The 13,769-nt window shown below is 56.6% G+C and overlaps 1 protein-coding gene across 1 annotated transcript; it reads left to right on the top strand.

The window, feature by feature from the left end:
- Positions 1–6,540: 6,540 nt before the first annotated feature.
- NKX2-1 (NK2 homeobox 1) lies at positions 6,541–13,213 on the top strand. Its single transcript, XM_005444191.2, is given in 4 exon segments — positions 6,541–6,593; positions 11,343–11,719; positions 12,542–12,948; positions 12,950–13,213. Coding segments are annotated over 4 exon segments (1,101 nt in total).
- Positions 13,214–13,769: the final 556 nt, after the last annotated feature.

Below are 13,769 nucleotides of genomic sequence, written 5' to 3'. Positions count from 1 at the left end.
AAGTTTCTACAGAAACAAGAATTTCACAGAGGTACAACATTTCAGACACCTTTTTTCTTTTCTCCAAAGCACTTGGTTGCTGTAATTGACAATTTTCCTAGGTATGAAGATCCTGCAGCCTGCATAGCGCTTGCAGGCACTCAGCCTGCTCTGTGCTGTGTAGGAAGGTGCTCAGCTGTGAGGCTGGTACCTGCACACAAGCTGTCCCACAGCCTCTGCCACCAAAGCCAGCTCTTGCCAGTACACTGCCAGTGGTGGCCAGCAGCTGAAAGCGGGGTAGGAGGAAGAGTTGTGTGGCTGAGGAAGGATTAGGAAGCTTATGGTTGGCATCCTAGGGCTGAGGGAGGGTTGATGAGAGGCTAGGGAGCTGGAGGTGGGACAGGCCGAGGTGTAAGGCTGGTACAAAGTTGGTGCTGGCAGCCACCATTGCTGTCAGGAGCCCTGGTCAGCTGCCAGCCCTGCCAGCAGCAAGGGTTGCTGCTGCAGCGAGCAATACCCAAAGCAAGATCTGTTTGGAAACCCCTGCTTCATGTAATATGTATTTCCATTTGATATTTCCAGGTTGCATTCAGGACAAAGCTTTTTTACTGAAAAAGCACCAAAATGCAATAATGAAAAGCAAGTACTCGTTGATAGGTTTTGCAGTGCAAGCTTTAAAGGCTGTAAGTACCAGAGACTCTTCCCACTGAATTTAAATGCAATCCTTCTTTCTCACCCTGGGGGAGTCCTGGGCCACAGGTGGCCAAGTGGCAGGATGACCCCCTGCCTGAGGCAATGGCAGAGTGCACAGGCTCCCGTGGCACAGCCTGCAGCCCTGTTTGCAGCCCCACAAGGAGGAACGGAACCTCTGTGTTGCTGCTGGGCCACCCCGACGTATTTCTTCTCGACCTGTTTTTTAGCGGCTCTGTAGCCAGTGCAGGCACAGGGACCACTGGGGGCTTCATCGAGCTGCTCTGGCTGTGCAATCGCGCCTCAGCCTCAACAGCAAACTGTGCCAGCTGTGCTGCTGGACGGGGCGGTGCAACAGGGTAGGCAGTGGGGGGATTTGCCTCCATTCCTTAGGCAAAACAGGTTTCTAGAAGGACATGCTGATGACATTGGACCCCCCTGTTTCCCATATGACCATGAGCTAAATCTTTGCCTCTTATGCCATGTTAAAATGGGCATAAAATGCTTCCTTCTTTCACCCTAAGACCTCTAATATTCACGGAGTGTTTTGAGATCCTACAGGAAAGATGGGGTGGAAGTGTCAAGTTCATTCACCTATAAAGTTTGTATCTCACAGCTGGACAAATCTGTGATGCTCTCCCTGCCTTCTGGCAGCTTCCCAGGGCATGTAGAACCCGAAGCTGGCACCCCTGTGGGGTGGCAGAGCCAGCACAGCAAGTATTGCACGCAGATGTCAAAATGGCTTTCCTCCTTGGTCCTGTGTTAAGTGCTCACTGAATGAGTTTGACTCCACAGACTCAAGGACAGCCAACTCAGGTTGCTTCCTCCAATACTAATATGTAAACAAGTTACTCACTTATTTTTTTCAGTTAATGTTATTCAGAGACAGTAAAATGCTGTGGAGTATTCATTCTGGTTCCAGTTGTGGAAATAGAGCATGTATAATTACCAATGTGGGTAGCAGTCCATCTCATAGCCTTACTTATGCCAGCGAAGGATATTATCTCATTATATCAGCTTAGCAGTCTTCTTTCCCTGGAATTTGAAATAAGCAAGGCACATAAAGGAATGATGAAACAACTAATTATAAGGGACATTATTTTAAAAACTGAACAGTAGTCAAAATCCATTAATGGACTATTTTACATCATTAAACTACTTCCAAGAAAGTATCTAGGCTTTTTCAGCATAAACATTTCTACATTGAAAATGTAACTTGAACCTAACTCTATGGTTAGCTATTTTTTGAATGAGTATAATATGTGCTTTCATTTATGACAGGGCAAAGATGAGTGAAATTTTTAACTTCATTATATCTATCATCCAAAGTAATTTAGAAGATAGTCCTGCTACATGGAGACTCTTCTGCACTAGAATGCTAATAATGACTAATGTCTGAGGAAACAGAAAATAGAGTTGCTAGCAAGGACTTGTTTTAGCACATGTTTTAGGATTTTTATTTGAATAGAAAGTACTGTTCTAATTCAACAGCAAAATACTTCTGGACCTTTGAAAATTTCTTGGGTGCATCTTTTTTTTAGTTTACAATACAAATAGCCTTTGGTTTTGTTTTCCAACTCTCGGTCCTTCAACCCAACTGAACCTCAAGCTAAACCTTATTCTTTTCTTCTTCCTAAAGGAAAGGTTCTGCAGGAACCTTCTTTCTTCTGCAGGAAGAAAGGTTCTGCAAAGCTGAGCCCATCTTTTGTTTTATCTGTGAAGCATTCTGGTCAGCACTCAGTTGCAAGTGGAACTGTGATACCCATTCCCTAGAAATATGAGAGCCAAAGAACCCTGCTCAATTCAATTACATGTCCAAAGGGAAACAGAGGAAGATTTGGACATCAGCTGATTATAATACGAGCAGCTCATTTAGGAGCAGCTCTGCTCTTTACGTTGCTGCAGGAGCGGGCAAAAAGACCCTTTCCAATTGGGTCCTTTCTTTGCCAGGTTACCGGTTCTTCTTGGGAGAAGAAACATTTTGATGAACCCTTTTCCTCACCTTCCTTGGCAAGAAAAACATCCTGGCAGAGCCCACACTTTGCTCTGTGCAGCTTATATAAACAAACATATTTGGCAGAATGAATGCCAGAGAGTGAAAAACATAGAATCGTGTGAGCAAGGATGTGGGGTACGTGCAGTAACAGAAAAGCACAGACACCCATTGCTCCTAGTAGTAATTCAGTATTGCAAACAGTTGTAATTCACTATTGCCTGTCTCCATTTCTTGCACAAAATAGAGGACCTTAGCTTCCATAGCAATCTCTGGCAATACAGGTGCTGTTGGTGTTGGAGAGGGAGCCACATATGCTGGTTTTACAGCACTCTTTGAAAGATACAGCATTGCAGGGCAATCCAGCTGACGGAGCCTCATCTGGCCTCCAGGATGTCTGGCCCATCACTTCAGAGGCAGTGAGAGCTGTTGTCAGGGTAGTGAAATTCCTTCCCTGGCACACAGCTCTCGTGGCCTGAGCAGGGCTTCCCTGCCATGTATGCCATGCATACATCCCACTGTACAATGAACTTCTGAGACCCTGTTTACAGCAGGAAACTCTTGAAAGAGTGGTACCTAGAAACCGAACTAGCTGAAACTGGTAACTGAACTGAACCCTTTCCTGGCAAGAGGAATGCACCTGTTACATCAGTGCCCTGGGCCATATATATGTCAGTAGCTGGTTAACAAAACCCAGGCCTGGAAACAATGCTACAGAGTGTATAGCTTTGTTAATGGGTTTGGTAGCAGGACCAATAAAGTTCATTGTTGAGTTTCCCTACAAATGGCTTCCTTTGTGCTGCAGCTTTTTACGTCAGCTTTTAGCTAGACCTACCAGTTGTACTAGCCAGACTGAGGGCATGATCTTCCCAGAGACTCTGGTTCCCATGAAGTGAAAAGGCGACTTCTGAAACATCCCTAGAATTGCCCTTGGGCTTCTGAAATGGTCCTCTTTGCCTAGGAAACCTCTGTGTCTTCTCTCCCTGGAAAGGAACAGAAGAAAATCAAGGCAGAGTGAATCGTGATTTTTTTTTTTTTTTTAAGACTCAGGAGAAATGTTGGTTTTAAGGCTCACGTGAGAAATAAACAAATCCACCTGCCTCTCCCAGTGGGCAGTTGGGTCAGCCTGGCCCTACCAGCTCATGTCTCAGCTCTGCCATGGGGGCTTCAGCCCCTGATGGCACAGCAGATTCACGCCCCACACTCGGAGAAGAGCATGGGGCAGCCAGGCAGCCCCTGCAGACAGGGGGCTGAGCTCAGCCCTCAAGGGATGTGCTCACGGGCTGCAGGCTCAGGGTGGGGAAGGGGCAGAGTTGTTCCCAGCAGGCGGGTTTTGAGTGAGAATCTTTTGTGTATGTGACCATGAACTCTCAAGAGCACACCCTGAAACTGTTCGATTGTACTGCTCAAAACCGAACACTTGGAGCAGACACGAATTATCAAACAGCTCCTCTCGATCCAGGAACGGACGAATTGCAGATACTTTCCCTGAGAAGGGGAAGAATCCTGCTCAGAGCTGGAGCTATGCCCACGGGAGGGTGTTGAGGAAGAGCAGCAACACCACTGAAAGAAGCTGCTCCTTCCCTCTAGATGCGGAGCAACGCACAGCAAAGAGGGACCAATACCCACCTTATCACGTCGGTCTCCTGCGAGGACGACCGGGCAGAATCCCGTTCCGTTTCCTCATTTACTTGCTTTTGTCCTGGTTAGTGCGACCCACCAGCAGCGGCAGCAGCCGCGGGCCGGCAGGCCCAGGGCAGCGCCACCCCCACGGCCGGGCCCAGCGCTGCAGTTCCCGCGGCGGCCAGCGGGGGCTGCTGTGGGTCGCCTCGGCCCCGAGGGCCCGCGGGGGCCCGGCCCCGCCGCCTCCCTCCCGGTGCACGGCCGGCAGCCTCCGCCGCGGCGGCGCGACGGCAGCGCCTCACCTTGCAGCCGGCACCCTTGCCAAGGAAAAGCAGCCGAGGGCACGACGGGGCGGCTGCAGCATCCCTCCCATTGAAGCCCGGAGGGGAGCGCAGCCCAAGGCACAGACGGGGGAGCGGAGCGGGAGGCAGGGAAGGACCTGGGGGCAATGACCGCGGCGCTGGGTCACTCCCAAGTTAAGTGCCAGCGGGGCTGCCGCGGGCAGAGCCGCCCGCCCGCCCGCCCGCCGTTTGCGCGGGTGCTCAGGAGGCCGCGGGCATGGGGGGTGCACGGGCCGTCGGCTGGGTGGCCCTGCCCGCCACCTTGGGGCAACGAGGAAGGGCCGGGGCGCCTCGCAGCCCTCCTGTAACTTGCCCTCGAGTTTTGCTGTGAAAACAAAAGCAAAGCAAACAATTCCCTTCCCCCCAGCCCGAAAATAAAGCTCGGGCACTACCCGGGCTGGTCGAAAGGGCTCTATTGTCGTTTTTAAATGAGATATCTTTGCAACCGCTCGCCCCTCCCCGAGCCAGCGGGGAGCCGCCCGTATCCCTGGAAGCGAGAGGTAGCGGGGAACAAAAGGCAAACTCCGAAGTGACATTGAAAATAAAAGGGAGCTTTGGTTACCCCCAGGGAAAGGTCGAGGGGGAAAGGTCGCCATGCCGCCAGCGCACGTACTGCCGGCGGGCGCGGGGGAGCGCCTGCGGGCCCGGCCGCCAGCGCCGCGGAGCCCCCGAGCCCGGCCCCGGCCCGCCGCCGTGCGCCCTGCGCGCAGCCCCGGGGGCGCGGAAGGGCACGGAGCCCCCGCCCCGCAGCGCGCCCAGGGCAGGCGGCAGCTCCCCCAGACCCTCGACGGGGCAGGCGGGCGGCATGGGGGGAGCTTTGAGACCGAACCAGGGGGCAGCGGGCAACGCTCCCCCTCCCCGCCGGCCGCCGAAAGGGGCTACGGTAAATCATACGGCGGTACCGGCTCCCAGCCCGCCCCTCCGCTCCGCACCCACGGGCACACGCACGTCGGTCGCCTCCGTGTCCGGCCCCACCCGGGAGCCGGGAGCTCCTTTGCCCGGCGCCGGCGCGGCCCGGGCCTGGCGGCACCGCTGCCAGAGCCGCCCTGGGCCCCGGCCGAGCCCACGGGGAGGGCGAGGGAAGGGGAGGGGAGGGCGGCGGGGGGACCCACTTAAAAGCTGAGTTCCTTTTTGAAACACTTAGAGACGACAGGGTTGAGGACTTATGACTGTATGCGTAAACATATACTCATGCATACCTGCTGCCGGAGGTATGCACCCCACACGTGTGTGTGTGTGTGTGTGTGTGTGTGTGTGTGTGCGCGCGCGCGCGCGCGCAGGCATGTCTGTGTTTTTAACTCTCTCTCTGTAGAACAACTTTTTGCAAATTGTCTCCGCCGCCACCTTCCAGCAGTCCTCCGCAGAAGTCACCTCTGGCTTGGGTGTATGACAGGCGCTTCGGGCAACGATAGGACTTGTACGTGTGTACCCAACGTGCTGCGGCGCCGGCAGCCTGCTGGCGTTAAGGAAGCCAGATGTGCCGGACGTTGCATTAATTGCTGGTACTAACGGTGCCACGAGGAGGAGGGGGTCAGCCCACAGCTCACCCCGCCGCTCCCCACCCCAGGCAGCGGGGCACCCCCGCCACACATAGCCCTTTCCCCCGGGTCCCCAGGCGGGGCAGCGTGCCCCGGGGCCCCCCCGCTCTGGCACGGCGGCTGCGGGAGCCCTGCCCTGGCACCCGGTCCCTGGCCCCACCCTGGCCCTCTTGGCCGGGAACGGCCCGGCACAAGAGAAGACGGGGGTGGGGGGGGTGTCGGAGGATTAGGGCAGGAGGGCTCAGCCGTCCGCCAGGAATTGGGGAAGGAGGGAAAAGAGCTGCGAGGAGGCAGCGCTGCCCTCGCACGGAGCCTGGCGGAGTGGGGCCGCCGAGGAGCGGTGGCGAGGGGGCCCCGAGCACCCCCCAGATGCGAGATGCTCCACGCCCTGACCAGCTGGAGGAGCAACTGTGCGTGCGCTGTGGAGGGGTGAGGATTTTCGCTTTAGCCTTTGGTGGTTTCGCTTGTTTTCTTTAGATTGCCACGCCAGGGGAAGAGATTTCGACCGCTGTATTGCGGGGTTTCTCCCACCCGAACGAGACAACCAAGACCACGGGGGCTTTCCCACGGCGGGGAATTGTCCCCATCGGCCACAGCAAGAGTTTGCCCCCCCGGCCAGCCCCTATCCCCGAGCGCGCTGTGCCTAGGGAGCGCTCGCAGGGACCGTGTCTGGGTAGGACTGCCTTGCACGCCTCAGCATGTGCTCTAGGCAGGGAGCGGCTCCCAGCGCCCTGCCTGCGGCCGGCAGGGACAGCTGCCCAGGTCCGCCCTGCCCGGTCACTGCGGAGCCCCCGCTCCGCTCCCTTCCTCCCGGCGTGGGCTCTGGGCACGGTGTGCGGGGCACATCTTCCATTGGGGGGGGGGGGGGGAATCTAGGGGGATATGCACAAGAAATCAGTGATGAAGTTTCTGTGAGCTCGCGAGGGTGGATGGAGAGTTGCAGCAAGCTGCCTCGGTGGTGCCCCTTTTCCAGGCTTTGGGACGGCACTGTGAATGTCTCTATGGATGTGTTGGAATTGTGCTGATGACCAAGAGAGAAGGAAGAGTTCTGTCCCAGTTCTGCTCTTGCCCCCCTTAGCTCAGACCTCTTTGGGAGCGGCTGGCCCCGCCGCAGAGCCCGTCGAGCCCCGCTCCCCGCGGCAGGGCAGGCAGGGCTGCGGGCAGGGCTGCAGGCAGGGCCGCCCCCTCGGCGCTGGGAACGGGGGCGGCAGGGCTGGGCAGGGAGGGGGATGCTTCGTGTGCGGGTGGCTTGACGCAGCCAGGCATGTACCCGTGGGGCGGCCCGCGGGGAGCGCGGAGCACCGCATGCCTTTCTATCAAAAAGTTTAGGCTTAGAAAGTGTCTCTCTTGTTGAGAAAGAATTTTCCTGCGGGCTGGGGGGACCCTTCCCGTCTCCCCTCCAAGCCCAGTTCCCCGAGGCTGTCAGCCAGCGCAGCCGGCGGGTCACACCTGAGCACATGCTTAAGCGCTGAGGGAACCGGGGCCGCGCTGCTGCGTGGGCTCCGCTTGCGGAGGAAGGGTGCGGAGCCAGCGCGGGGCTGGGGGTGCCTGGTGGAGGGAAGAACAGTTTGGGGCGAGGGGCCGAGTCAGGCGCCGGAGCAGGCAGAAATGCCACACACACTGTCCCCTCCCGGCATCCACCCGGGATGGGTGGCAAGGCAGAGCCGTAGCCCTTCGGCGGCTCTGGCTGGCCAAACACATTCGATTCCCCTTGGGGAGGCACAGCAGCTCGTATAAAAAAGACATTGTTGTCTTTGGAGAGCCCTGTGTGCACTTTCAAAAGCTGATCCTTGAGTTCCCAGCCCCCGCAATCCAGTTGATGAGGAAACGCGCTGCGGTCTTGGTGGCACCGTTTCCATTGGGATTGGCACCATTTGATTGACAAAGTCTCCCATTCTTCCACCTCTCGAGTGTTATCAAACGGATTGTGTGGGGTCAGAAGCTATTGAAGGGACGACCGTGTAGCCGCATTCTGCAAATACGGGGTGAAGACCGTGCTTTTCTCATGAAAATGCTTCCACCAAGCAAAACGCATCTCATCTTCCTTGCTCTCCTCCTTAGCATTTCTTTTTAACTCGAGCTTTTTACTAAGCAGCATCACCAGGTAAACGAACACATTACTAGAGGCAGCCCAGACAGGACCCAGCCGGGGCGGCCACCCTCCCCGGGGGCTGCGGGAGCCAGCTCTGGCAGAACACACGGGTTTTGAGGGTTTGAAAGGAAAGGATAAGCGGACGGGACAGGGCAGCAACCAAGAAGCTTTCTCGCCACTTGTCCGGGGTTTGACTCGCCCCGTTATAGCTCATTTGGGGCGGGAAAGGAGGGGCAGAGGCTGTCCTGCTTCCTTTTCCCTAAGTCGATCTAGCGGGGCTAAAAAGTGCTGTCGGGACCTTGTGAGGCGTAGCTGTGCCTGTCCGCGGGTCGGTGTGTTCCTAACTCAGCGGTCAGACCCACACAGGGTCTCACCCCGCTCCCCAGCCAAGGGACAATGAGGAGCCCTCGCACTGGCCTCCCCCTGCGAGACCCCGCGCAAAGCCGGGGCTGGACGCGCCCGGGTTAATCGAAGTGGGCAGCGCTGGGGGGCGATTCAACCTGCGCTCGTTCGAGCGGGAGGGTGAACCAGCTCGCTCAGCTGCGGCCGGTATGCCAGGGGCCCGGCGGCGCCCCCGGCGAGGCGCAGGGCGGGCGGCGGGGCGCATCGCATCGCCCACCCCCGCTCCCCGCTCCCCGCCGCCGGGGCCGGCGCTGGGGCCTCCCCGGCCGCCCCGCATCGCACTCCCAGGAGAGAAACCGAGTCGCTGCTCCTGCCCCACAAATTGCGCGGTCATTCGCTGTCGTTCGTCTCAGATGCGAGCCGTCCGCAGCGTCATTTTGGTGGATCCTGTGGTCTTTAATTTCCGCCCCCCTCCATCCATCCCCTCCTTTTTAAGGCTAATAAAACAGGCACGGAGCTGATGTGCCTGAGAAATCCGGGGCGGGGGGGGGGGGGGGGAAGGGGGGAAGAACCCAACCAAATCACCAAGGCAAGGTCGAGTGTCTCTCTGTAGGAACAAAACCAATGACCGTACTGAAAAACACGCGCAGAAAGGGTAAAAAAAAAAAAAAAAAAAAAAAAAAAAAAAAAGAGGGGGTGGCGGGAGGGAAGAGAAATTTTCCAGGGATATGGAAAGACAAGATCTAAAGTTCTGGAAAGAAAAGAGGTAAAAGCAGCCCAAAGTCGCCCTTCCCTGCCTTTGGTGACCCAGCAGACTCACAAGCCCCACTTCGGGGTATTCAGCCCTGAGGGAGCCGGTGACTTCGGGGTATTCAGCCCTGAAGGAGCCGGTGCCGAAAGAGGCAGCGGAGATGCTGTAGGAGAGCTGGAGGCCTGATTGAGGCAAAGTTCCCCCGATTATATTTGTGTGGAAAAGCTCACCTCTTGCAGAGCTCTAAAGTGTAATCAAGGCTGAGGCTTACACTTGAAGGATGTTAACTCTTATACGGGAACCTACTTTCTCCTAAACGGTTTCTTGCCTAGTGAATGAGAGCCTCCCAATTGAAGCAAAATGATCCTTATGTACTAATATCAAGCACAGTCACAAAGCGACTGGCTATTTATGCTGCCACTTTAGACAAAGATATTTAGTTATTCCCGGGTAGCAAGTGCACTTTTGCATTTTTAAGCACGAACCAGCCGAGCACAAACATATTTACAAGTGCAATTACTAAATAGTTACTTGACACTTCAAAGTCACTGGGTTAACTGTACCTTCGCTGTAATTTTCTTAATATTGGGGTTTGCCAGGGCTGTAGGCCGGGGTGTGAAACACTCGGGGGAGGTTTCTCCCCTCCGCCAGGGAACACCCCGAAATATAAGCTCTGGAGACACTAGACAACTTGGGAGATTTCTTCAAAGACCCGAGTGACATCAGCTGATGGCTGCCTGTACATGTGTGTGGCTGTGAAGGGGCTCGCTTTTGTTTTCGCACCGGATCCGAGAACAGACCCGAAAGTGCCAGAAATTGCATTTTATTCGAAACTGCAGGGAATTCATTGGCAAGGTGGTGTAGCAGATGACCTGAGAGGTCTTCTCCATCCAGCTCCCGTGCTGTATAAATAACCTTAGAAAGCAGCTTCACGTTCAGAGGGACCACGAGAGCTTGTGACAGTCCTCGCCTTTGAGAATAACGAGTGACATTTTGTGCTAACCTATTTTCCAGCACTCTCTCGCCCCAGGCAATTAAATTACTGCTTGTTTTCGCAAACCTGCATCTTCCACCTCTCCCTGAGGTTTAAAAAAAAATAAATTAAAAAAAATCCTCGGTGAACGAAAGTTGTGGGTTTAGGGAGAGAAACGGTCCTCGCACTGGGGGTTTCGCACTGGGGGTCTTAGCGGACATAGAGAAGGTTCCCGAGGTGCTAAATCTTCCAGGCGCTACTCAGCCAGCAGCCGGCCGGGGGACCTGAGAAGCCGGTGCGGGTCGTGCGGAGCGCGGGGCACGGTGGCCCAGGGCGAGCCGTTTGCCCTGCGGCGAGCTGCCCTCCCGGCGGCGGGGCTCCTTCCCCACCAAACTTAGTGGGGGGAGAGGGGGGATCGCTCCTTCGGCTCACCGGCATTCAGCCCCGTCTGCCCAGCTCTCACAAAGGCTGGACTGACAGCCTTGCCACCCGGGAGCCGGTTTGAAATCCTTTCACCTAGTCAGATGGGGGTCTTTTCGCCTTGCCTTCCATTTCCCGTCCACCGTATTGCCACCCCCGGGAAAAAGAAAATTAGTTGTGCTCACGGGGTCTCTCTCTCTGTCTTTCCCTCTCTCTCCCGCTCTCTCGCTCTCTTTTTTTTTTAAGACATTAAAAAAAAAAAAAATCCTGACAAGTAAAACTTAAAGGTGTTTACCTTGTCATCAGCATGTAAGCTAATTATCTTGGGCAAGATGTAGGCTTCTATTGTCTTGTTGCTTTAGTGCCTATGCCCCGCCTCTGGTGGCAGCCTAAAACCTGGCGTCTGGCTAAAACAAACGAAAGGCAGCCCTGAGCCTCCACTCAATCCAATTAAGGCGGACTTCGTCCACTCGGTTACGTGTACATCCAACAAGATCGGCGTTAAGGCAACACCAGAATATTTGGCAAAAAAAAAAAAAAAAAAAAAAAAAAAGATTTGCCTCCCCTTCCTTTTTTTTTTTTTTTTTTTTTTTTCCCCAGCCGCCGAATCATGTCGATGAGCCCAAAGCATACGACTCCTTTCTCAGTGTCTGACATCTTGAGTCCTTTGGAGGAAAGCTACAAGAAAGTGGGCATGGAGGGCAGTAACTTGGGGGCTCCCTTGTCAGCCTACAGACAGTCTCAGGTTTCTCAGCCGGCCATGCAGCAGCACCCCATGGGCCACAACGGAACAGTGACTGCCGCCTACCATATGACAGCGGCAGGGGTCCCCCAGCTCTCCCATGCTACGATGGGGGGCTACTGCAATGGGAACCTGGGCAACATGAGCGAGCTCCCGCCTTACCAGGACACCATGCGGAACAGCGCTTCGGCGACAGGATGGTACGGCACCAACCCGGACCCCCGCTTCCCCACAAGTAAGTCAGCCCGGGGCTGGGTGGCCGGCGGGGGTGGCCGCGCACCTGCCCCGCCGCACCGCGGGCGCCGGGGGCTCCGCGCCAGGGCGAAAGTCGGTCCAAATCCCAGCCGCTCCCCACCCCCCCCGGCCCCCCCAATTCCTCCTCCTGCCCGAAGATCGTGCCCGGTCCCCCACCCCGGCTGGTTTCGTGTCAGCGTCCCGGGGCTGCGGTTGCGGGGAGAAGGGGGAGGGAAGCCCCGCGGTGGCGGGGAGTGGGAGCCCGGGGCTCGCCGTCCAGCGGGGCGGCGGCGGCACGGCCCGGGGTCCGGGAGGCAGCCGGCGGTGCCCGTCCGCCTGCGCGCCGCCCGGCACCGGGCGGGCGAGGGGGGATGCCGGAGCCGCGGCAGCCGCGTCCCGGGAGGCGCGGGGGGGGAGCGGGCGAGTCCGCCCCGGCCGGGGCCGGCGGAGCCCCTGTCGCCGGCCGCTCCCGCCGCGCTGTCACATCTGGTACTTGCTCGGCGTGTCACCCCCGGGGCAGGGCGAGGGGCGAGCGGTCGCCTTTATTCACCGGGGCCGGGCCGGGCGAGGGGTGTCCCGTTGCCCGCCGCTCGCCCTGGGGACGGGGATCGTAGGCTCGGGAGCGTGGGCGCCCCGAGGCCCTGGCCGGGGCTGGGCTGCCGGGGGGCTGCGGGGCCCCGCCGGGGGCGAGCGGCGGCGGGGGCCTCCGGAGCGCGGGGCCGCGCTCGGGCCGAGCCGAGCCGAGCCGAGCCGTGCCGAGCCGAGCCGAGCCGAGCCGAGCCGAGCCGAGCCGCCTAAAAACGTGCCGCCTTCTCCCTTGCAGTCTCCCGCTTCATGGCGCCGTCCTCGGGCATGAACATGGGCGGCATGGGCAGCCTCGGCTCCCTGGGAGACGTGAGCAAGAGCATGGCCCCGCTCCAGAGCACGCCGCGGAGGAAACGGAGGGTCCTTTTTTCCCAGGCCCAGGTTTACGAGCTGGAAAGACGTTTCAAGCAGCAGAAATACCTCTCCGCCCCGGAGAGGGAACATTTAGCCAGCATGATACATCTCACCCCGACTCAGGTCAAAATCTGGTTCCAGAACCACCGCTACAAGATGAAACGCCAGGCCAAAGACAAGGCTGCGCAGCAGCAGATGCAACAGGAGAACGGCTCTTGCCAGCAGCAGCAGTCTCCCAGAAGGGTGGCCGTGCCAGTGCTTGTAAAGGATGGCAAGCCCTGCCAAGCAGGCTTCCAACACACCCACAGCAGCTATCCAGAGCCATCAGCAGCAGGCAGCTACAACGATCACAGTGGCTACCAATGGCAACAGCCTCGGACAGCATCAGAGCCACCAGACAAACAGTGCGGGGCAGTCTCCAGACATGGGACAGCACTCGGCCAGCCCTTCCTCTCTGCAGAGCCAAGTCTCCAGTTTGTCTCACCTAAACTCTTCTACTTCTGACTATGGCACTGCCATGTCTTGCTCCACCTTGCTATACGGTAGGACCTGGTGAAAGGATTAAACAAAGCAAAAGGGGAAAAAAAAGGAAAAAAAAAAGAAAGGAAAAAAAAGCAGATATTCCCAGTCACACAAATCTCTGTCCTGTCCAGACTACTGGGTATTTTTCTTTTCTTTTTTTTTTTCTTTCTTTTTGAACGCCCCCCCCCCTCGTTTGACTGAGTGGTTCTCTGAGGACCTCTAAGAAAGAGAGAGAGAGAAAGAGACTTTTTTTTTGTTCAGTTTTCCTGTTACTCTTGATGGTTTTGGGTCTTTCTTTTTTCTTTTTTTTTTTTCCCCCAAGGTTGTTGTATGGGGTGTTAAAAAAAAAATCTGACTAATAACCACGGAGCAGTCTGCAGAAAGGGAACCATCGTTAGGCATGGTCCGAAGGCTTGGATTTCAGATGTACACTTCGCCAGCGTCTACGACTTGCATGTAAATATAGAGATTTTGGGGGATGGGGTGGTTTTCCCCCCAAAAAAAACTCATTCGCGTCACCCAGACACAAGAAGCAGCTTCCCCCCTCCCCCGGTCTCCTCTCCCAGCCCCGCCGTCAGGGCCAGCGGATG

Source organism: Falco cherrug, chromosome 7 (genome assembly GCF_023634085.1).
Source record: "Falco cherrug isolate bFalChe1 chromosome 7, bFalChe1.pri, whole genome shotgun sequence".
NCBI classification, from domain to species: domain Eukaryota; kingdom Metazoa; phylum Chordata; class Aves; order Falconiformes; family Falconidae; genus Falco; species Falco cherrug.
This window is presented reverse-complemented; position numbering and strand designations above follow the sequence as displayed.